General features: G+C 45.2%; 2 protein-coding genes across 3 annotated transcripts in view; one reads left to right on the top strand and one right to left on the bottom strand.

The window, feature by feature from the left end:
- LOC147192669 (uncharacterized) overlaps positions 1 to 22,393 on the bottom strand; it is a 164,036-nt gene that overhangs the window by 56,731 nt on the left and 84,912 nt on the right. The window lies entirely within an intron of this gene.
- Positions 1,783 to 16,752, top strand: LOC147192670 (neurexophilin-1). Its single transcript, XM_086133963.1, has 2 exons — positions 1,783 to 2,203; positions 14,049 to 16,752. Exons 1-2 carry the CDS (start codon positions 2,159 to 2,161, stop codon positions 14,820 to 14,822), a joined length of 819 nt encoding a protein of 272 aa, XP_085990089.1. The 5' UTR covers positions 1,783 to 2,158; the 3' UTR covers positions 14,823 to 16,752.

Raw genomic sequence — 22,393 nt, 5'->3', positions numbered from 1 at the left:
GATTGATGTGATAATAAATGGCAGGTTGAGAACTAAAAGTTGTACTTTTGCATGGCACCGCGACAAGACATTGTGGAATTAGGGCGAAGCAAGCCGTCAGGGACCGACCATTTCGGACAATTTTGCAGGGTTTGCAAGTCATTCCTTGAACTAAAACGGTTCCGACCAGTTGTGTTAAAAAAAAAAAAACCCATAAGATTTCTGGATCTACTCAAATTGTCCAGCTCCAGGAACCTTTTGTTCTAGGCATTTCAGTTCTGTTCACCTAAAATATACCAACAAGATGGATTCAAAAATGCAGCCCCGAACTCAATTTAGGCAACCGACAACAAAATTCGAGGATCGATTCGTTGTTGGTACACAGTTCCTGAAACGAAGCGTTCCTAATCCAATTGCACTGGTATCTCAAGTCAGAGTTCCTCCAGTTCTGGGGTAAATTGACAACATTTTTCAGGGTTCTGTGGACACCCTGAATGGCACAGACTTCCGTTTTGGCCGCAGCTCACAAACGGCCCCCCTCTCGTCGTCGCGTCTCTCGGTGTTTGCTAGGCTGAGCCAATTAACCCGCGTCCTAGCCTCAGTTAACCCTGCGCTGCTGCGTTTGGTCGGGTGCGAGAAGGTTATTCTGAAGGGGGAAAAAAAACCCCCAACCTTCTCCGACCGTGTCACGACCTCCCTCTCAGGCAGTACAAGACAAAACAAAAGACAGTCCGCGGTTGTAATTAAGGCGGAATTGAGCCGTAGACGCCGGCTAACCTGCCGCTAATGAACCGCGGCATTATGTTGCCGTCTTTCTCCATCACAGACCTGTTGGGAGGAAATACGGCACTCTATGGGAGAACCCGACACGTGCAGTATTCCACCAAATGTCAAAGATCTTCATTTCAGTTGAAATGAAAGTGACTACAATGGTTCGGTTTTCAAGCTACAAGAAGTGATACGTGGCGAATCCGCCATTTTCTCGGCAGGATTATCAACGCGTTTGTTTTTCCAGTCAAGTGCTTCGACCGTACTTTCTCTTCGTCCATCCATCCATTTTCCGATCCGCTTTATCCTGGAGCCTATCCCAGCTGTCTTCGGGCAATAGGCGGGGGACACCCTGAACCGGTTGCCAGCCAATCGCAGGGCACACAGAGACGAACAACCATTCGCGCTCACACCTAGGGACAAAATTTAACGTGCTCCATTAGCCTGCCATGCATGTTTTTGGAATGTGGGATGCAACCGGCATACCCGGAGAGAACCCACGCAGGCCCGAGGAGAACATGCAAACTCCACACAGGGAGGCCGGAGCCGGGATTGAACCCACGACCTCTGCGGTGTGAGGTCGACACGCTAAACACTGGCGCACCGAGCTAAGGCTTCCGGTATACAACAAAAACTAAAGAATTCACCTTGATGTGCCGATAGAGGGGACCAAAAACTTTTCCCTCCCTTTACTTTCAACACTTTTGTCCACACTTCTTCCCATTTCCTGTTCGTGTCGCGATACTTCTGCCCAAATGCCTCCGTTGTCTCGGGTATGGCAGGTGTTTGACAAGACGGGGGAGGAGTGTGTTACTTTCCCAATGAACATGAGAACGTGGGTGACCGAGACCGAGACGGACAAAAACAGATCATGAGAGGGAGACATAAGGGGGGGAAAAAAAAAAAAAAAAGCGACGGTCTTAGGACCAGAGTGGCGGGAAAGTGAGAGAGAGGAAGTGGGAGGGAGAGAGAGAGGGAGAGAGGTGTTAAAACGAGTGTCGGCTCCTCTCAAGCTCAGCACACGGCTCAGTCGGAGGCTGCGCGTCAACCCATCGCCATTCGCAGCCTTCCCGGGGATGCGCACGACTCCGGAATCTCTTGCCATGGATGATAACGGCACGGAATTCCTCAGTCACAGGTAACCGGACTTTTTGACAGCCAGAAAGACTTAAAAGAAAGGCTGCGAGAGCGAGTCCCCCCCCCCCCCCCCCCCCAAAAAAAAACGGACATGACGGGACGGCGCGCCGGCCGGGACGGACCCCGCGTCGAAGGCTCGTGAAGAAGAACGAGTCGACGGGCAGGAGGAGGAAGCGGGAGTTGATTTTCTTTTCTTTTTTTTTTTTTAATTTTATTGATTTGTCAAAAAATAATTAGGAGGGAAGAGTTGTGGCTTTTCAAGCGTGGCGGAACAATGCGCGGTTTCATCCTGCTGCTCCTCAACGGAACCGCTTGTTTGGTAAGGAAGACAAAGTCACACTCGGGGGGTGAGGGGGGGCGGATTTAATGGGGTCCTAATGATGCACACAAAGACGTGCCTGCTTGAAATTGACTAAAAAGTTCTGTGCGGATCAATCACACTCACCACGAGGGCAGAATACATGCCAAAGACTTCAAGAACTGTCCGTTTGCAAAAATCGCTGCACACAAGTAGACATATTTGAACACAGACCACATCCAAATATCGATTCTATCCTGAAATTTGTTCCTAACACCACGTCGCAAAAAAAAAACAAATGATCGGAAAACAGTCAACACGGTGACTTGAGTGGTTAGTACGTTTGCCTCACAGCAGATGGTTTCTGGGTTTTGAGTTTTCATGCTTGCATGATTTTTCTGCGGGTACTACGACTTCATGCCGCATTTAAAAAAAAAACATGCTTATTGGGTGAACTGGAGATGACAAGTACGTCTGTCACGCAGTCAAAAGGATCCTGGTTTCGAATCTGGGCACATTTCTGCAAGGAGTTTGAATGTTTTGGTGGTTTTTCGCTGGTTTCCTGCTACATTTTGTTTGTAGGTATGATCGTAAGCGTGAAAGGTCATTTGTCGATTATGCATGCCGGCTGCCACGCTAATGAAAGTACAATTTTTTTTTGTTTGTAATGAATGGACGGATCATGTTTAAAAAAACAAAACAAATAAACGAACAAAATAACTTTAAGCTATGGTGAGCATGTCTGCCTCACATTTCTGAAGTCCGGCGGCTCAAATGCAACCTTGCTTAGTTGTATCTTGCGTGTTCTGAGTTTTCCCAGGGCACCCAAGCTTTCCTCTCACATTACAAAAATAAGCAGGTTTGGCCCGCTGGCTCGCAGGTGAACACCATTGCAAAGTCGCAGCTGTAGCAGCCAATCAGAAATGCGAGCTTCCAGAGATTGGTCTGCAATCAGTCTAGAGTCGAGCTGCCACTCGCGACTATTCATCGAACGTTCCATCAAATAAATATCAAATCACTGGATCACATTTTATTTTGTATTCAAATGTTCCCAAGTAAAAGCAGATGCTTGCAAAAGCCGTCAGCTTCCATGAAGCACGACAGAAATCCCAACGTAATTACTGCAGAGAGGCTGAAATCGGAGGATTTGGACAAATTTAATTTAAGCAACGGCTCAAAACGAATTGATTAGTTGGCGATTCGTTTCAAAAGTCATGAGGGACAGGCGGGAAAATAGATGGATGGGATGTGAAAAAGTGTGGGTTCTTGTACGAAGCTGACAATGAAAAAAAAACCCAAATTGTACAACAAACAAAATTTACATCAAGAAAATAAGTTTGAAGACTATAAAAAAGAAATGACTCAAAACGGACTGATAAAGTCAAGAAACGTGACAGGATGCCACACAAAGAAGTGTGTGACTCTGCTCGTTTTTGCCACATCGTCTCCTTTTAGTCACACTCTGCATTACTTATGAATGAGGTTCAATGTGACCCTATCAGACCTTTTTTTTTTCCTGGCACTTCTTGCATGAATACATCAACTTAAAGGCATGGCGAATTGAGGTGACTTCAAATTCCATTTCAAAAGGGCACTCGGGGTGCTCGTGTTTACCTGCGATCGCACTTCTGATCTGAAGCAACATAGGACTGAATTGATGCCGTGCCACTTACTGCCACCAGAGGGCGCCAATGACTCTCATCAGCTTCCATCACAGGACAACTTGGGAGTTGATTCCACTTCCATGTTTTATGGCGAGTCACCCGTACGCCACAACGCCCACACGCTATGGCCAACACTCAGATTCTTCATTATTTAGCATCGCCCATCTGTTTGCAAGGCTAAATTGAATTTAGGTGGCCAACAGACAAAGTCTAGACAATAAGTTGACCTTTGAAGGACTCTCAGAAAATGGTTTCCAAATCCAGAATAGTCGCTTTAATTAAAATCAAAATGACAAAATGTGTGTGTGTTTTCAGGCTTAAATGTGGCTGGATCTATTTATGATAGAGATGCCAACATCACTTGAAGTTTGGGTGCTGCATTTGAAAAACAACATGCCCTTAATTATTTTTTCTCTGATTGACAGCGCGTGATGAAAAGCTTCGCCTACATGCTTTGACCCAAACTCAAATGCCTCACAGTCCAAGTGTCGCCCATCCGTATAATGCACTGACTTCAAATTAGTCAGTTACCTGACAAACTCTCGAGGATGACTTTGTCTTTCAAGGTTCCTCGGATGGCCAAAATGAACTTTAATTTCTTGGGACTTTTTGTTGGTCCACTCATCATAGACATGCCCACCAAATTTTATCTTGCCATGTGAAAGTCAAACTTAGCCACCAAAAAGGCCAACTTCCTCTGCCTTTTCGGGCAAGACTTGGTTTTTTTTTTGTGGGTCTACTGTACTCATGGATTGGATTGGATCAACTTTATTGTCAAATGTACTGTATGTGCAACATACAGCACAGATGAAATTTCTTCCCTCTCAACATAAAACAAAAGGAGCCGCTGCGGGTCTCAGCGCCGCCATCAAAATGATGATGATGAACAAGCCTACCAACTTGATTGCTGCTACGTGGAATTGATGTGCGGGTTGAGCTGCTCCACCATTTTTAGGCAAAATGTGGTTGGTTGTCTGTGTGATGCTATAGGAAAGATGTCACAAATGATTTTCAAACCCCCTAAATTCTCTTAAATCGGGCGCACTCGCTCGCCTTTCATGTGTGCTTGCACACACACACAAAACAATAAATAAATAAATAAAGTTTGCCTTTAATGAGAAATCAGCTCTTTAGTCACACGAGGGAAGTTGAAAACATCCTCCTCCTTTTCTTGCTCGGAAGCCCGCGGGCTCAGCTGCCTCATTACGGAAAACCAAGGGGGAAAGGGGGGGGGGGGGGGGGAGAGACCCAGAAGAAGAAGGAGGGGTGTGAATATTCAGGTATTGAAAAAAAAATGGCAGACTACACACAAGCACATTCACGTGATAATAAGATTATCACTCATTATTTGTGCCCCTTTTTTCCATGCATGCAAGAGGGGGAAAAAAAGAACACATCAGCAGGGGATCAAGAGCAATTCATTAGCTCCATGACATTGATGAATTATGGAGCAATTAATGAATTGAGTCAGTTAAGGAAAAGAAAAGTGTAATTAAAAAGCGGATGATTTAAAATTCAATCTTTTCTGTCGCAATGGTGTGCAATTCTCCCAAGAGAGAGAAAAGGGAAACCGTGACTCGCTCGGGACCTTCTGCAAATGGTCGCAAAATACACACTCGGCAGACACTTTATTAGGTACACCTGCACTGAGATTCAATTGAAGAATTCCTCCTCGCAACAACAACAACACTGATGCCAGGGACATTGCGCTAGTACAAGTGGACAATATCACGATTTCAGAAAATAGACTGCTTATTTAGCCACACGAGAGGATCCAAAACGATAAACATCCAAAATATCGACACAGCTTCAAGTAATGCCACTTAACGTCATAAAAATATACTGTTGCGCAGAAAACCTCTTCTGTCCACGTTTGGTCAATTTAATATTTTCTTGTCAAAAATGGATTCAAAATGTATTTTTTTAAAATTTTTTTTTACAAATATCATTGGCAAAGCAGTGACAAGTTTGAAACCGATATTGTCGTGTATGCTCAATATTCAGCTCAGTGGCCAATGCATTACTACCCAGTTTCAATGTGTCTGTTGAAATCCTCTTTGAAAAAGGAGTTGTCCTTCATCAAGGTTGTTACCTAACCAAAGTGGGTATTCAATGTTCAAATATTTCAATCGGCAAAAGTTTGTTCAGAAGGAAGCTCATGGAGAGGGAGTGTATTTATTTTTATATTTCTACTTTCCGTCCTTAATTAAAGCTGCTGGTTTTGAGCTCAGTGGGGGTAAACAGAACAGTTTGTAGCAGAACCAAAAAGGCAATTTAACGTGCTTGTTTGACTCTATCGCAAATTGCAGCCAGAGTTATTTTTAATGAAGCCATAATTTAAAACAAATAAATCCTGACTTTGAGGAACTAGCGGAATTAAAATAAATCAAATCAATCAAGAAATAAATACATGAAACAACCAAGATGGCCAATCAGCATTCAATAATATTCCCAGAAACTCTGTGTGAATAAATTTAATATATTTTAGGTCTCTACTGCAAATCAGGCAGCAAACTCAATCATACAAGGCTCATTAAAAAAAAGCCTTTATAATCTACAAATGTCAATAGCATTTGCTGCTACAGTAGACAAGTGGTGGTGTTCCACAAGGCTGGATACCATGTCCACCAGATTTTGCATTATACGCTGCGGAAATCTCACAATTACTTTCCGCTACAGTAGAAAATGAGCGGCAATCCACAAGGCAGTGCTACTCAGTCCACACATTTTTACAGTATACGTCAGTTATTCCCAACCAGAGTGCTCTGAGAGCTTGATGCGTGAACTATATATCCATACCTATTCCTTCTGCACATACGTTACGACCCGGAGCGGCTGCTGTCATGTGCACCGCGGAAGACGGCTCAAATGGTCTTTTCAAAATAATTGTTGTCGCCGCTCCATATATCCTCAATTCCGCCCACAGGAATCCCAGAGCACCTCTTAAAAGTCATCCATCCAACTGAGCGCCGCCGCTTTAATTGGCAAGGCTTGCTTTGAGGCAGGCCTGATCAACTCGAAAAGATGAGGAGGTCGGTCTTTGGCCGTTAAATGGTGCTGACAGCAGTCTACTTTCTGTCCAAACATGAGGAGGGCAGTAAGAGGTCGTGTGTGCACAACTTCCACATCGAAGGTCTGCTGTGGATTTTTATGATAGCTTCGAGGAGAGAGCGGTTTTAATTACGATTCCCTGGTGGAAGTTACACCCACTTGGTTTCCCCTTGAGGCTACGAAGCGATGCTTTGTGGTTCACCCTTCACGCTCTAAATGCAACATTTCTAGAACACCTACACTCCCCAGAAAAAAAGGCCCCAACACCAGTTTCATAGATCTACACAAAATTGAGTGGGCATATCTATTAATTAAAGGAAGCACAAAATTAGCCACAAGGATCCATGTTCAGGAACATGAAGTCGATTTTGGGCAACAGCAACAATGTTGTCTGCGATTGGCCAGCGGCTGGGGTAGGCTCCAACACTTGTGAGGATAAGCGCATTTGACAATGGATGGATGGCAACAATGTTGGGCAAATTCCTCAGTAGAGAGCCAGGTGACAAGAAGAAAAAAAAAAGCTCGACGATATCAGGCTTCCTGAATGAAATGAAACTGGGCGGCATTTTATTTTGAGACAAATTCCGACTCAGGAATTCCAGAATTGCAATCAGGTTTCCGAGCCAAGCTATGATGTCAACACAATATGGAGCCGAGCGTGTGGAACTGAACTCAACAGGCCAACCGGGTGTAAATGAGACTTTCAAAAGCTACTCCGCTTATGTGGTGACACCTCAGCTTGCGGAAGGCCGAGGGGGTGCAAGCAGTCGGCTGGCGCCCGATCTACTCTGGGGCGTGTGCGATTCGGTCAGCATCAAGTCGGTGCTTGTGCATGAATCAGACAGTTTTAGCCGGCGGGCAGGACGTCTCCATTAGCAGCAGTTGCGTTCACCTGCTGCATGACTCAATGGGATTCAAAAGGAAGACGTGTACACTAAGTGCACTGAGGGTTATGAAAGTAGGATAATACGCATGTATCGCCTGATATGATATCAATTTCCTATCGATATTTTCAGTTGGAAGAAAAAATAAGGTTCATGTCTATTGGCTAAGTGATAGTGCTGTGCGACATACAGAGTTACTATTCTGCTGTAGTATGGTTCACTTCTGTTTTTGGGCTTTCGTCTCAGAATTTTGTGAAGCGCACATGCACACACACACACACACACACACACACACACAATTTTCTTTTTTTCCAATGCTACAGAAATTGAGTTGGGAAAATACGTTGAATTTTAGAAGTCAGCAGGCAGCCGTAGTGTCGTTGAAAACCGCTTCCCATCAGGGGACAGACCCCGCTGTCGTCCCTTCCCGATCTCCGACGACTGATCGATATCGTATCACCGTGATAGCCAATTCAGAAGCGGTCGCCCTGCCGAGCATGCAAAACGACTCGGTCTTCGGGGACCGCGCAATGGCGGAACACAGCGGGTGAAGTGTTGAAAATGACAAGGTGTGTTAACCCCCCCGAGTTAGGAGAAATGAATGATTCATCAGGAGTCAAATGTTTCGACTGAAATTACCTTTTTCTCCTGCACACAATGCAAAGGAATAATTAGTTCGAAGGGCAAAAGCCGTTTTCTGACTTTTAATCGTGTAACATGGGAGAGCTCCCATGGCGAGCCTATTAGACGCGCGGGAGAAAAGCGAATAAAGCGGCCAGGCCGACACTTAAGACATCTGAGCCGCGCCGCTCTTTAATTAAAAATTGATGTCGTATTAGAGATGAAGATTTGAGCGCGACGGCGACGACAAGCGAGCACTTATTTAGCTCCCCGGGACCGGGGGAGCAGGACCAGCTTTTCAGCTCTCACCAGGCACACTGTCAGCCTCCATCACTTCATTGGCTCCTTTGATGGACATGTGAAGCGACATACAGACTGGAAATCATTAACTCAACTACTGCTCAGCTAACTCAGCGACTGAATAGCGATCGCATGATCCTTAAGATAGTTTCATCATACTTGAAGTGCTATTAGCCTTTTATTTCATGATGTGTTGCACTGAGCAGATTTGTTATTTAAATTATTTCATTGTAATTATTTGTTTTATTTTTACAAAGTTCCGCCACATGTGTGTTTGGCACCTTAGTCTTAGTGTCCCGTGCGTTATTGTTGCCAGTCGCACGCACACACATTTCCTATTCAACGTTCGGGTTGGGCAGTTTTTATAATCCGGAAAAAAGCGGAATGACAATTCTGGTTCTACTCGACTCAATACCCAACCCTAGTCGCCGCAAAGGTGAAATTTACATTGTTTCAAAAACAACAATGGTTTCAAGACTTGTCCAGTGACCGCACTGCCAGCCACGATTCCGCAAACAGCGGCAGGCTCGCGTCGGGGAAGGTCCCTCTCGTGACAGCCCAGTGAGCTTGTCCATCTTATTGGGGACAGACCCAACGACAGACGCAAAGACGGGTTTGACATGATCTCCTTCTTGCTCTGTCGCAGCCCATCGCACGTCTTCATATCACTGTCGGGTCACGCTGTGGTAGCTATCCTTGTGTTAGCATGTAGCGCTAGCAGCCAATTTCAACTATAAACAGGAGCCATGGCTCCGAGCCAGTGCGAACTGGAGCATCCGTGTCCATGTTTAGACAGTAGAAGAGACACACTGAGGTTCAGAAATACAGTACACACCAACGAGGTGAAAAAAGATGAGAAAAGCCCAAAGAGGGCTCGAACATCTGAAACGAACTCCCACCCTGTATGAAACTAAATTGCACGACAGTTATAGTTAATTACCAAATAATGTGATAATTATGGAGCATGTCATACTGGTTGACACTCTGGCTTGTCAGCCATCACCTGCTTGAGCAGAAATGATGGCTCAGATCCCACTTAAACGTTTCCTCTCCCGCCCGTGCTATTTTATGCCGAGCGTGACCCCGCAAGCCGCGGGAAGTGGCGTTAAAGCGCTGTCGCTGTCACAGTAACAGGCTGGTAATCGCCAGCCGGGGCTGGGGGAGGGCCGGGGGAGATTGCGCTCCCCGCAGAGAGTATAGGGGCCCGGGGGCCACGATCACTCAGGCTGAATGACTCGCAATTACTGCCAGCAACGGACACGTCGCCGCCTGCCTCGCGTCTTTCGCGGGAAGCCTCGCCGCATGTGACAAATGGCAAAACCGTAGCCCACAGACACAAACAACAATGTGTATTCGCATAGTATAAATCAGACGAGTATTTTCCGGGTCGTGTTAGAGGTCTGCTCTCCACTATTTGCGTTCCTACATGAAGCAATCCGTCCCATCCCATTTTGCTTACAGTGCACAAGTGAAAGTTAGAAAGCGTGCTGCTGATGGTTAAATCTTAACACCTCATATACTCCCCCTGCCACGCTTAAATGCAAAGTGGCGACAAAGTTGTAGCCGTGTGCATTCTTTACGGAAGGATGTAAAAGCATAAAAGTAATGCCCGTTGTAATATTCAACAATAAAAAAATAGGTGTCGGGCCACAGCGGCGACCCTTTTTTAAGATGATTCAGCATTCCGCTGGGATGGAAACTCTTCAAACACATGCAAATGAAAGACAAAAGCACGGGAGGCGAATTAAACTCTACTTAGAGGAAAAATACGGCTGTCCTCATACAAGGCCCATTATTCTGCTTCTTCCTCGGAGACTCCACGAGGAATGATGACACTGTACTCCAGAAATCGAGGAAGTCTAAAAATGTCGGCACAGTCCCTTTTAAAAATGCGACAAAAAACAGCTCGGAGCAAAATGATGTTCAGAAGAAAAATGATGTACCGGTACACTGCGAGAAATTTGAATATGGTTGGAAAACTTAATTTGTATCAGGAGGGTGAGAATGAAATATTTCATGACTTTATTCTTTACAATTTTGACGATGATTGGTTACGGATAACGAAATTTCCCAAATTTGGGAGTGATACGTGAGAATCAATCAAAGCAATTTTTACGACAGACATCAAGTCAAACTGATATAAATAAATATTCACTTTTAAAAGACCTGATGCTGTAAAACATTGGTTAACTCTCAAACAAGATTACTTTTGTAGTCTTCACGCACAAAAACAAGCTAATCGCAAACTGCGATAATAAAATAAAATAAATAAATAAAATAAAATAAAATAAACGGGGCCCTCCTAAGACAAGGAACTACAATTTTTTTTTACCACAGTCTGGTTATGACTTCATGTCAGAGCCATTTGATTGACAGGTATTAAGAGGACAGGCCATGCCTCCCGGAAATTGAGATTACAGAAGAATAATGGGGGAGAAAAAAAAAAAGTGGGAATCCTCTCATCTGTGACCAAAGAGCAAAACGGCGGGAATTCCTCGCCGTTGTTATGAGAGGAAATCCCGAGGTTTTTTTTCGGCAAGACAGAAAATCGATAGCAGACCACCGTCCGCGGCGCGTCGGAACAAATCCGGCCGGCCGCCTCGGATCGGCGGAATAGAAACGAATCTGAGTTAATCATCCCTGAGGAAGCTGCTGCTTTCAAGATAGTAGATGGAAGCGGAGCACATACGGAGACGCATGCATAATGTATTGCGGCATCATATCCACACACGCACACTTTATATTTGCATCGCTTATCATTTAGGTGAGGGCTCACAAAACGTGTCCCATAAGACGCCATCATCGCAGCCGGTGGCGCATTACATGCAAACTACCTGCTAATCCCGGCGTGAGCAAAGTATGGCCAGCGGGCTAGATATGGCCCACACATACAGTACGCAGTGCATCGTAATGGCACTTGTTATTCAGTGATGGATGAAGTGGTTGTGAGCACACAATTCTTGATGACGCATTTATGGACATATTTTGGCAATGAAACTTGTTTCTCACCGCTGATATGAGTTGATTAGAATGAGCTGCGATTGGGGCTGAGCCAAGTCATTAGCTTTCAGCTAACGTTGGCCTAGCGAAGGCTACGTACTGTAGCTGTCCGAAATAAACATGTAATTCTCTTTGTTTTATGTTGAGTTTGACAGGAGCCCCCCCCCCCCTCCCCCACTCTTTTACCACACGCACCTGTTTGTATTTGCATCACTTAACATTTTAGTGAGAAAATGCGCAACCCGCTCCCAGAGGACGGCGTCATCACAGCAGCTTTCGACGCAAATGACTTGCTAATATGGATCATTATGGTGGAATAATCCACCATTACTCTGCCGGGGCGTTCACACACGGTTTAAAAAGCCACTGCTGAGCGCAGCGTCGATGTCTCATCTCTCGGCCGCCACTTTTCCTCTTTTAATTAAAAGACTGCATGTGCTAATTGGATATGAAGGCTTTCTCCCTTTGTACCCCACTTGCCCGTCTTCCAACACTTTGATGCTCCAAACCCAAATATTTTGAGGCGATAAACGGCTTCCCCTGCGCATCGTATGAAACTGCGAGTTTGTTCTTTTCGGATTTTAGTTCAAGGAAGAAAGGATGATCTTCGAGTGACCTTTTCTAGCTTGCCCATTCCCAGTTACAAAGTGTTAGGGGTTCTTCCGTTGTTAAATTCAGACAAACAGATGGGATTTTGCGGTTGCTAAAAGAACAAAACCAGGAAGCAGATTTTAAGGAAGCGGGATTAAGTTTAATTGATGTGGGGGGTTTTTTTATGTTACTCCAATCCAGAATACACACAGTGATTCCGACTACTGATTTTGTCTCATTAAAGTTCCATTCAGGCAAATTGAAACCAGGCTGCAAAACTGAGCTAACAGGCTAACTCGTAAATAGCGCAGGCAACCAGGAGCTTCACTGTATACGTGATAGGTCATCAACGCTGCAAACGGGTGTATGCTAAAGGCTGCAACATACGAGAGGTGGGGAGAAAAAAAACCCTGAAAGATCAATTTTATGAGCATTTTACTGCGCTGCCTCGGATGAAGATTTGTAAATGCACCTGCGGACGGGGCTCATCGACGTGTGAGAAACTCCTTTGGAGAGCGTTTCTTAATAGCACAGCTTTATTGTTTAACAGGATTATAGCCCACCCTGGCGTATATATCGACCCAACCGCCAAAGACCGCGAGGCTAACGGACCTTGAATTTCGGATTTTTTTTTTTTTTTGGTCTCTGAATGAATTGCAGGATCCCTCAGGGCATCGCCGGCATTCCATTGCAGGGGTGTTCTGGGAATAACTCACACCAGAGATTGTTCCCCCCCCCCCCCCCCCCCACCCTTGCAGCCGATCTAAACAAAAGAATGCAATACCCGCGAAGTTTGTACCATTTATACACGTTATACAGTATCACATTGATCAAATGTCACCGATACTTCCACGGGAGGTCAGAACGGTAAATTAAATATTGATTAAATCTGTAATTTATTTTCGTGCCGCATTCCTTAGCCCATTGCTAATAACCGGAGGTAAGTCACATTGTCACGCTTTGGGCAAAGGGGGGTGTTTGCCCGAGTGGTGTGCAGGCAAACGAGGTAGGTGGACCCAAGTGCAAGGAAGCAGGCAAGGAAGGCAGGACTACAAGGGGAATATCATAAGACACGGGCAAATAAAAAGTAATGGGGCAGCGCGGCACAGCTCATAACCGTATAACACAACATGCCAGCCAATTGAAATACAAAGTGACAAAAAAACACGAGGAACAAACTCACCGCCACGGACGACAGCTGACACGACACAAGGACACGTGACATTAGGCAACAAATCGAAAACAGGGAACTGAATACAAACAGAGACTGACGAGACAACGTAAGGAACATCTGGACATGACAAGTGGCTGAAGGTGATGCAAGAAGCAAGGCCGACCAGACAAAGTCAAGTCAAATTAAAATGATAATACAAAAATGCAGCCTCAAGTTTTCAAGTCAAAATGGGAGAAATCAAACATGTCAAAATGCTACAAAATTTGAAATAAATCAATTCAAGACATACGCCAGCTCATACAATCTTCCTGGGCCACGCAAAATATCCGTTTCATGAGGTGGCCTCTGCACTAAGCATCGTAGCTGGATACCGGGTTGCGAACGGTACCAAAAAACCCCCCAAACCTTTCTAAAACAAAACAATAAGGGTATGTTGAAAATTCACATTTTCAAATGTAAATAGGCAAGTTCAAGCAAACTCAAGGTCAAGCAGGTCCTAAATTTGCTAGCGCGGGTCTGACTCAAGTTGCCCGACTTTGCTCTAACCGTGTTTCTCCGTCCGTTGCCCCGCTTGGTTCCAGGTGGCCCTGAGTCAGGAGGACGACTCCTCGAGCGCCAAGAGCACCTCGGGAGACTCCTCCAAGACGGTGGGCCTCCTGAGCAGCCAGGCGACCCTCTCGCCACTGAGCCGCTGGATGCTTCATGGCAGAGGGCGGGCCGCCAACGCCACCTCGCTCGAACTGCCCTACCGCACGCCGGCTGCCTTCTCCAAGCAGGAGTTTTCCAAGCAGGAGTTCTGGGAGATGCTGGGCAGTGACCTGCTCAAACAAGATACCTCGGGCTCCCGGGTCAAGCGGCGGCCCATCGTCAAGACGGGCAAGTTCAAAAAGATGTTCGGCTGGGGGGATTTCTACTCCAACATCAAGACGGTGCGGCTGAATCTGCTCATCACCGGCAAGATTGTGGACCACGGCAACGGCACCTTCAGCGTCTACTTCCGCCACAACTCAACGGGCCAGGGTAACATCTCAGTGAGCTTGGTGCCGCCTGTCAAAGCGGTGGAGTTCGACCTGGAGCGCCAGAGTGTGGTCTACCCCAAGGACTCCAAGATCTTCAACTGCCGCGTGGACTATGAGAAGGTGGACCGCAGCAAGCGCACCTCGCTGTGCAACTATGACCCGTCCAAGACCTGCTTCCAGGAGCAGATCCAGAGCCACGTATCCTGGATTTGCTCAAAGCCTTTCAAAGTCATCTGCATCTACATTTCCTTTTACAGCACGGACTATCGCCTGGTTCAGAAAGTCTGCCCGGACTACAACTACCACAACGAGATGCCCTATTTGCCCTCAGGGTAGGGGACTTGTGTAGGTGGGGAAGAAGGGGGGGGGGGGGGGTTGTTTCACGGGTTGTTTTTCGATGCCACTGTGTAGCCTGACTGGAGTAATATATGCAAAACTCAAACAATATACATATGCACATCACGTGGCAGTCGGGTCGGGGCATTCCCAAAACGGTAGAGAACGTCAGCGTCAACACACAAGTTCTTACCTCAACCCTCGTCAGTCTCCATTAAGTCCCGTCACCGCCCTTCAAAAACATTGCACCGTCCACCGCATGAAGAATCCGGCTTTACCACAAGCCCCTATCACATAAGGAGCTTCTGCAAAATTGGCGTAGCACAGTAGATCCGGGATTTATCAGCCTGTGCCTTTCTCAAAGAAGTTGGATGACATTGGATGCTCCAAGAAGTCGAAACGTATCATCCCAGCCCAGGATTTTTTCTGCTATCTCCTTTCACACAACCGCTGTCCTGCCTCTGACATGAGTGTTCCCTCGAACCCCAGCCCTCATTGCTCCCGAACCTTTCACACTGAATCTCTATGAAATTGTGTCAAAAAGACAAAACGTCGCGTGCCAACAGAACTATTTGAGCATTTAGTTCCCTCCGGTTGAATGTACCGCGCAAAAATACTCTTTCTGGAAGCATTTTTGAGAAGAAACCGACCCCTTCTGGTCACTCCCGGTGTTAAACGCGTGGTAATATCTTGAAAGGTGACTTGCCGCCGGCTCCCCAGTCAGAAGGAGGCAGCCCACCAAGCACTTACAAGTCCTGCGCTATCTGTTGCATTAATTGACTTTTTAAAAAATTCATTTATTTCATTTAATAATTTGTTGAACATTTTAATTCGATGAAAATGTTCCTAAAATAATATGTATACATTTACATATTTTTGAATTCATTTGATTAAATATTGGTTCACTAATTCAAATTGAATTATTAATACACAAATATTTAAAATGTGTCATTTAATTTCATTTGACATCGACATTATTTATTGATTTTTTTACCTCATCTACAAATGATACGGCCCACCTGTCCCCTGTATTTCTTTCTGGGCAGGCCAACAGAACGCTGGCTGGCTATTTTGGGCCATTTTATAGCACGTACAGTATGTTCCGAAAACAAACCGGATCATTTGGTGAAAATGTGGCGACAGACACAGGAAACCCACCGCAAACAGCTCTTATAATTAAAGAAGGATGTCACGGAGAACGCGGCTCGGTCTTTTGTTGCCGTCAGGATTTGTGATTTCACGCCTAGATAACTTTGACTGCGAGACCCAGTGAGATTGCTCTCTCCCGACAAACACATTCGCTCGCAAACGCTCACTCCCGTTATCGGCCAGAAAATGAAAATATTATCATAATAATTGCGTATAATTTAATCTCCTTTCGAACTAATTAAGCTTTCACCGATGGGGCCCGTACAGTATTCCTCGATGGCTGGCGGGGATGTTTTGGGTCCAAGTTCAGCTGTGAGTTAAATGCTCTCATTAAGATAAATGGCCGGCGCCTGACGTGTGTCATAAACAATGGCAGAGGGCAACGCACAACGCAGCAATGAATTAGGATGGACTTTCGGCTACTTTCGGTTTACCGTCTGCTAACCATTTGGGTTTTAATTCGAACATGAAAGGAAAAAAAAAATCGTCTTCAAGGTGAGGAATTGTCTCATTGGCTCCATTCAATAACCATGACAAAAATAATAAACTTATAGGGAAAATATATAAAAATGTAATCCAATTACCAGAAAAATCGCACCCTGACTCAACATGTGACTGCTTGCTTTGTGTTTATTAGTCCAACTTTGTTGACAATTACGCCTCCGTTTGCTTTGTGGTGTTGAAGCAGAATCAGCAGGAAAAAAAAAAAAAAAAAGACATCGGGGCAAAGTATGCCGCATTGGCCGAGAGAGAACCTAATAAATTATGGTGTATATCTGCTGACTGGAGCTTTTTTTTTTCCCCCTTGGAAAAAAATAAATACAAAAAAAAAAAGAAGACGATTGTCCTTTGCAGAGGCTTTCTCCCTTAAAATGCATTGCTGGCATTGCAATCTAAGACAAACCATCTGTATACCCCAGCGATAAAAAATGTGTTTTGCCTGCAATGAATTCTTATTCATTCATTAAGAATGTAATATAAAATAGACATTTGAATGAATGTTAACACAGGGTTCGTGTTAGGCATTTAGAGGAAGGGAAATCGTTGGGTGCAGTTCGGGGTGAAGATCCGGGTAAGTGATTTCGGAGTTAGGGTGAGTGGTGTAAGGGTGAAGATAAGGGAGAGTTAGTGTTCGGGAAGATTAAGGGTTAGAATTTAGAATTAAGGAAAATTTCGGATTAAAGAGGTTTGGGGTAAAGAATATGGAAGTTTAGGAAATTGGTGAGATGAGGAGTTTGGGTTGTGATTAGCTCGATTTAGGGTTAGAGACTAGGGAGGGTGAGGGGATAGAGAACGAGGGCCTCGTGGCACCATGTGGAGCCCCCTTTGCGGAAAGCGACACTTCTGCCGAGCTAAAGATAGTCCCCATCAAATGCCGGGGGAAGAAGCCAAAGCCTCGGGCACATGCACAATTTTAGCCTTCTTACCCCTACCAGACGCCGGCATGTTCGTCAAACCATATTCCTCCCGTGACCTCCCGGTGCCTGCCGTAACCCGTCCGTGAACCCCCACTGCCGCGCTTTGCCTCGCAACTATCCACAGCCCAGCCGCCCGCGATCACTGCAGCCGATCCGGCTAATCCCCCGGTGAGCTTAGCACTAAGAGCTCATCCTTTTCCACCTTTTCTGCTATCTATCCCATCATGAAAGCGCTCCCGTCTTGTCCTGTGTTCAAAGTATCTTCAGTAAGACTGGATTGTGAGGATGTGGTACGTACGCCTCTGTAACCTGGAAATTCTTCGACCCCACCCTCCCCGCCAACAAAGCTGACATCACACACACTGGAGAAATGCCGGGTAGTAAACGCATCTTGAATGGGGCCCTGGAGCTACCTGCTCAGATTAGCAGCAATAGGCACCCGCCAGACCTCCGGTGGTGAGACTAAGAGACATCAGCGGCGATCGCCACGCTTGGCAGATCGACTTGCGTTCGAGATTGCAACACCTCAACAAAGGGACAGCAACAGAAAATTTATAAAGACACACACGTACGAGTATACATATATAAATATAGATATATATATAAAAATAAATGAAAAGACTCAGATTTGAATAAAGTGGTATTTAAATGTGGGATCTTTGTTTTGTTTGTCAAGTGGATGACCAAGTATAATGTGCAGATGAAATGGCATTTACTGTGCTTTTTTTTTTCAACATTCACATTAAAGTGCTGAAAACCTTAAGTCACCGATGGTGTAAGTGGTTCATTCGCTTGACTTCCACGCAGTTTAGTTGCCACTCAGTGACAGCGTGAATGGTCTCATTAAGATAAGATCAGATAAGAAAACCTTTATTTGTCTCACAATGGAGAAATTACCAATTTACAGCAGCAATTAGCTTTCCTATTTCCTCCCTTTCATGTTACATCACCCCCAAAGAGTGAAAAAGGCTCAATACCATATCGTACTTTGAGCCTCACTCCGCCTCTCGCAGGAAAACATGAAGGGACTGGATGTGGGTATGTTGTTAGCAAGCAGTGAACACTTCAAATGAAGAGGAGAGAGAGAACACTTTTTTCCCTAATTAGCCCCCCCCTCTCCTTTTCTTGTTGCATCCCCCAGAAAGGGCGAAAAAAGACTGCGTACCAGAAGGTGTATGAAAAACGAAAGGCAGTTGTTTGATATAACAAGCAGAACTTGGGGCCTGCCACACACGTTTTTATTGTTATCCCGACTTCGATATTATGGTGAATTCGAAATCTTCCAGTGCCGGTTTCACAAAAGATACATTTCATACTATTAAATATGAGTTTTCCCCTTTCAATGTGTGCCAGACGATCAACCAGCCTACCTGCAAGAAAACATTCTGCTGTTTTTGCTTTGTTCAGCGTGCGAGAAGAGGTGACAGTTGTGTCACCAGTTCCGCAGCTTGGGCAAATAATGAATAAACATTATTAAGATTAGCGGCCCGGTAGTCCAGTGGTTAGCACGTCGGCTTCACAGTGCAGAGGTACCGGGTTCGATTCCAGCTCCGACCTCCCTGTGTGGAGTTTGCATGTTCTCCCCGGGCCTGCGTGGGTTTTCTCCGGGTGCTCCGGTTTCCTCCCACATTCCAAAAAAACATGCATGTCAGGCTGATTGGACGCTCTAAATTGTCCCTAGGTGTGAGTGTGGGCGTGGATGGTTGTTCGTCTCTGTGTGCCCTGCGATTGGCTGGCAACTGATTCAGGGTGTCCCCCGCCTACTGCCCGAAGACGGCTGGGATAGGCTCCAGCACCCCCCGCGACCCTAGTGAGGATCAAGCGGTTCGGAAAATGGATGGATGGATTATTAAGATTATTAAACATTTGGAAAACATGCAGGAAATCAACCCTTGATGTTTAAAAAAAACAAATCTATGTTAATAGAAAGACAGTTGCATAATGTAAAGCACAGGTGTCAAAGTCAAGACCCGGGGACCAGATCTGGCCCGCCACATCATTTTACGTGGCCCGCGAAAGCAAATCAAGCATGTCAAGTTCCCTGATGCTTGCTAAAGTCTGAACCAAAATGTCAAATTGTCATATGTAATCCACAATGACAGTCGTTATTCTTGATTTCTGATTTTAAAACTAGTTATTTATCCCACGGTGCTAGTAACCACTTGAAGGTCACGTTTTCCACCGTTTCAAGCTCCCAGCACGCCGTCTCTCACTTCCCCCAGTACGCCACGGCTGGTTATTTTCTCAAGTGACTGTGCTCCAATTCGCCATTGCTCAAACCGAAATGCTCTTTCCCCGCAGCGAGAGCCAGCTAGACTTCGACTTGGCCGTGCTCCTCTCCAATTAGATGGCGGCTCTGCATCTTTTTTTTTGCTTCCCTTTCATCATGAAGTTTTACCCAGACGGGCCTGCTGTTCACAAACAAGGGGATGCGAGGCTGGGGGGGCGGGTGGGGGTATAGATTGGGACCGCCACTGCCAGCCACGCCTTAATCGATCTTGTTTAAAGCCGAGCTGAACTCCTGTCTGGGATTTAATTAAGAAGTAAATTGAATTCAATGTCAGTTTGGCCATAAAGCGACGGGGGGTGGGGAGTGGAGGGCTTGGATTGACCCAAAAAAAACCCCAAAACAAAACAATAACAACAAGGGAGAGAAAAGGGAAGCTCATTAGGAATCGTGTTCACTGTATATAGGAGCTTTCTCTCTTTCGGTGTTATTTTGTCAGCGTCCATTTTTTTTTTTTAAACGAAAACACAAAAAGATGACTAATACATGTATTAATCATTTCAATTCAAGGGTAGAATTGGATGATCTGTTTACCTAAGGATGTGGGGAGATGATAACCCGAATGCGACAAGCCCTAAAAAGGAGCCTTGAGGGATACCATACACAAGCTTATGTTTAGCTGTAGAATGACTCAAACCAATATGACAAACGCTACATGTGTCGCATCGCTCGACCTCAGTCCCCTATTGAACTTCTTGACCTGACAACAGTACTTGAACTTGGCTGAACCATGCAAAAGTGGAGGCCAGCATTTGTTTTCGAAGCGAGTGGACAGAGAGATGTGGATGTGAGGAGAGAGGACGAGTGGGAGAAGACAGAAGGGACCAGGCTGACTCACTGTTAGCTCGGACAGCCGTCTGAAGACCAAGATGCTGCTTTTACCTCATCCCCATGACAATTATTACGTTTTTAATCTATTTCCTTAAATTCTAGGGCTCAATTCTCTGCATTTTTAATAATACCAAGGTGTGATGGGTCGGTCGGCCTGCGTCTGACACTTCATTAGTTCTACCTTGTATGAGGTCCTGCTAACTTATTATTGCATGAAAGCTACTCCCGGGGACTTTTGCTCACCTTTGAAAATTTTAATTCCGGGAATTAAATGAATACTGGAGGGCATCAAAGCATATTGGACAGCCAATTAATACAGTATTCATATCTCATCCCACTTACACACAAACGTGTAAAATTGGTTATATCGGGTTGAGGGGGCACAACATAGACACTTTTTCTTAACATGTCCACCATCCTGTTCAATTTCAGGCATGGGCTGAGACTTTTTGAGCCTTTTTTTGTGTGTCTTGTCATGATAAATATGGCCACCAAAATTTTGTCGATCAGAGAAAGTGGTTTGATGGGTTTGGTTTTTTTTTGTAAATGTCAATGGGGCTCTGCAGAACTCAAACCAAACTTCGTGTTCATTTTACGGCTTGGGTTCTTGAATTCTTGGATTGGGTTCCACAATTCTGAAGCTGATGCTAATTTGCTGTGGGGATCCATTACGTGTAGCTATCGATCGGGCATCCATGTTAATGACAAAATGAATGATTGGTGATTAATTGACTTCAAGCCATAATTGCCACTGTGAAGAGGTAAAGTCGACACTTCCACTAATCAACTCATCAGTTCAACACCTAGCGTCGGAGGCTATTATTTCAGGCAGTACTAACAAAATGGCTGCTCGTCTTTTTTGCTCACACAATTTTGCGTTGATCATTGAAACTGGTGTTGAATTTTTTTTTTCTTCAACTTTCCAGGTTCGCTACTGTTTGAGTTTACCCTGAGCATAAATACATTTACATCATATTTACTGCAAGTGTGTGAGTGTGAGCGTGTGTGTGTTTCAAGCAAGGCGAAAAGCTCACAGGCAATTTATAAAACAATCTCACTGACGTCAGTCAATCTCCTTCCAGCTCATGTCGGACACACAACGGCGGCGACACAGAAAGTGCTGATGGGCTTTTGGTTACCCGGATACCACGTCCATCCAGATGCAATTTATTATCATCGCTCACCCTCACCACCATCGCTGCAGCATTCTAATGCACTTCTTTGATATTCCGCGTTGCGGGGTTCACAGTCATACCTCTTTACTACGGGCGAAAATGTCGAAACGCAAATTGTGCTGCAGCCACGTCTGGAATATGTATTTCAACACACAAAAATGAGCCCATATGGGTAACTTAAGTGCTCACGTGGCCCGGCATCCAAATGCGTGTGTTTTTACTCGGGAGAGCCTTGATGGTGCGGTCACAGTCTTTGAGGACAACAATGACCCCGGATGGGGCTTCAGAGATGCGCACTGCGGGTAGAAATGGCATTCATCCGCATGCGACTTCAACACACAACCCAGGAATATTTTACTTCTGGTCACTTTTAACCAAGTACTGTATTCTCAAATGTTACAATCTTACAATGCGCGACAAGCCCCAGGAGTAGGGTGTCCAAAACTGGAAAATATGATTAATTTGTCATTTTTCCAATAAAAACAACAAATAATTGTGATCTGAACCCAACTTAAACAACTTGGTCTCTCTACTACCCTTCAGAGATTCCTTGTTTTCCTCGCAATTGTTACAGCCTCTCTTTTTCATGCACCTACGAAGTGTTGATTCCTCACGTCTCAGAGGGGGAAGAGTGAGAAACGCGTTAGATGAAGGAGAGAAGGAACCACGCGCAAAAACAAAAGGCCGCCATGTTGCTTCCATTTTGAGAAC

The sequence above is a fragment of the Hippocampus guttulatus genome, chromosome 16 (assembly GCF_054856545.1).
Source record: "Hippocampus guttulatus isolate MCC_2025c chromosome 16, RoL_Hgut_1.0, whole genome shotgun sequence".
In the NCBI taxonomy this organism is placed as follows: domain Eukaryota; kingdom Metazoa; phylum Chordata; class Actinopteri; order Syngnathiformes; family Syngnathidae; genus Hippocampus; species Hippocampus guttulatus.
The sequence above is the reverse complement of the archived record's forward strand: the minus strand, read 5'-3'. Positions and strand labels throughout refer to the sequence as shown.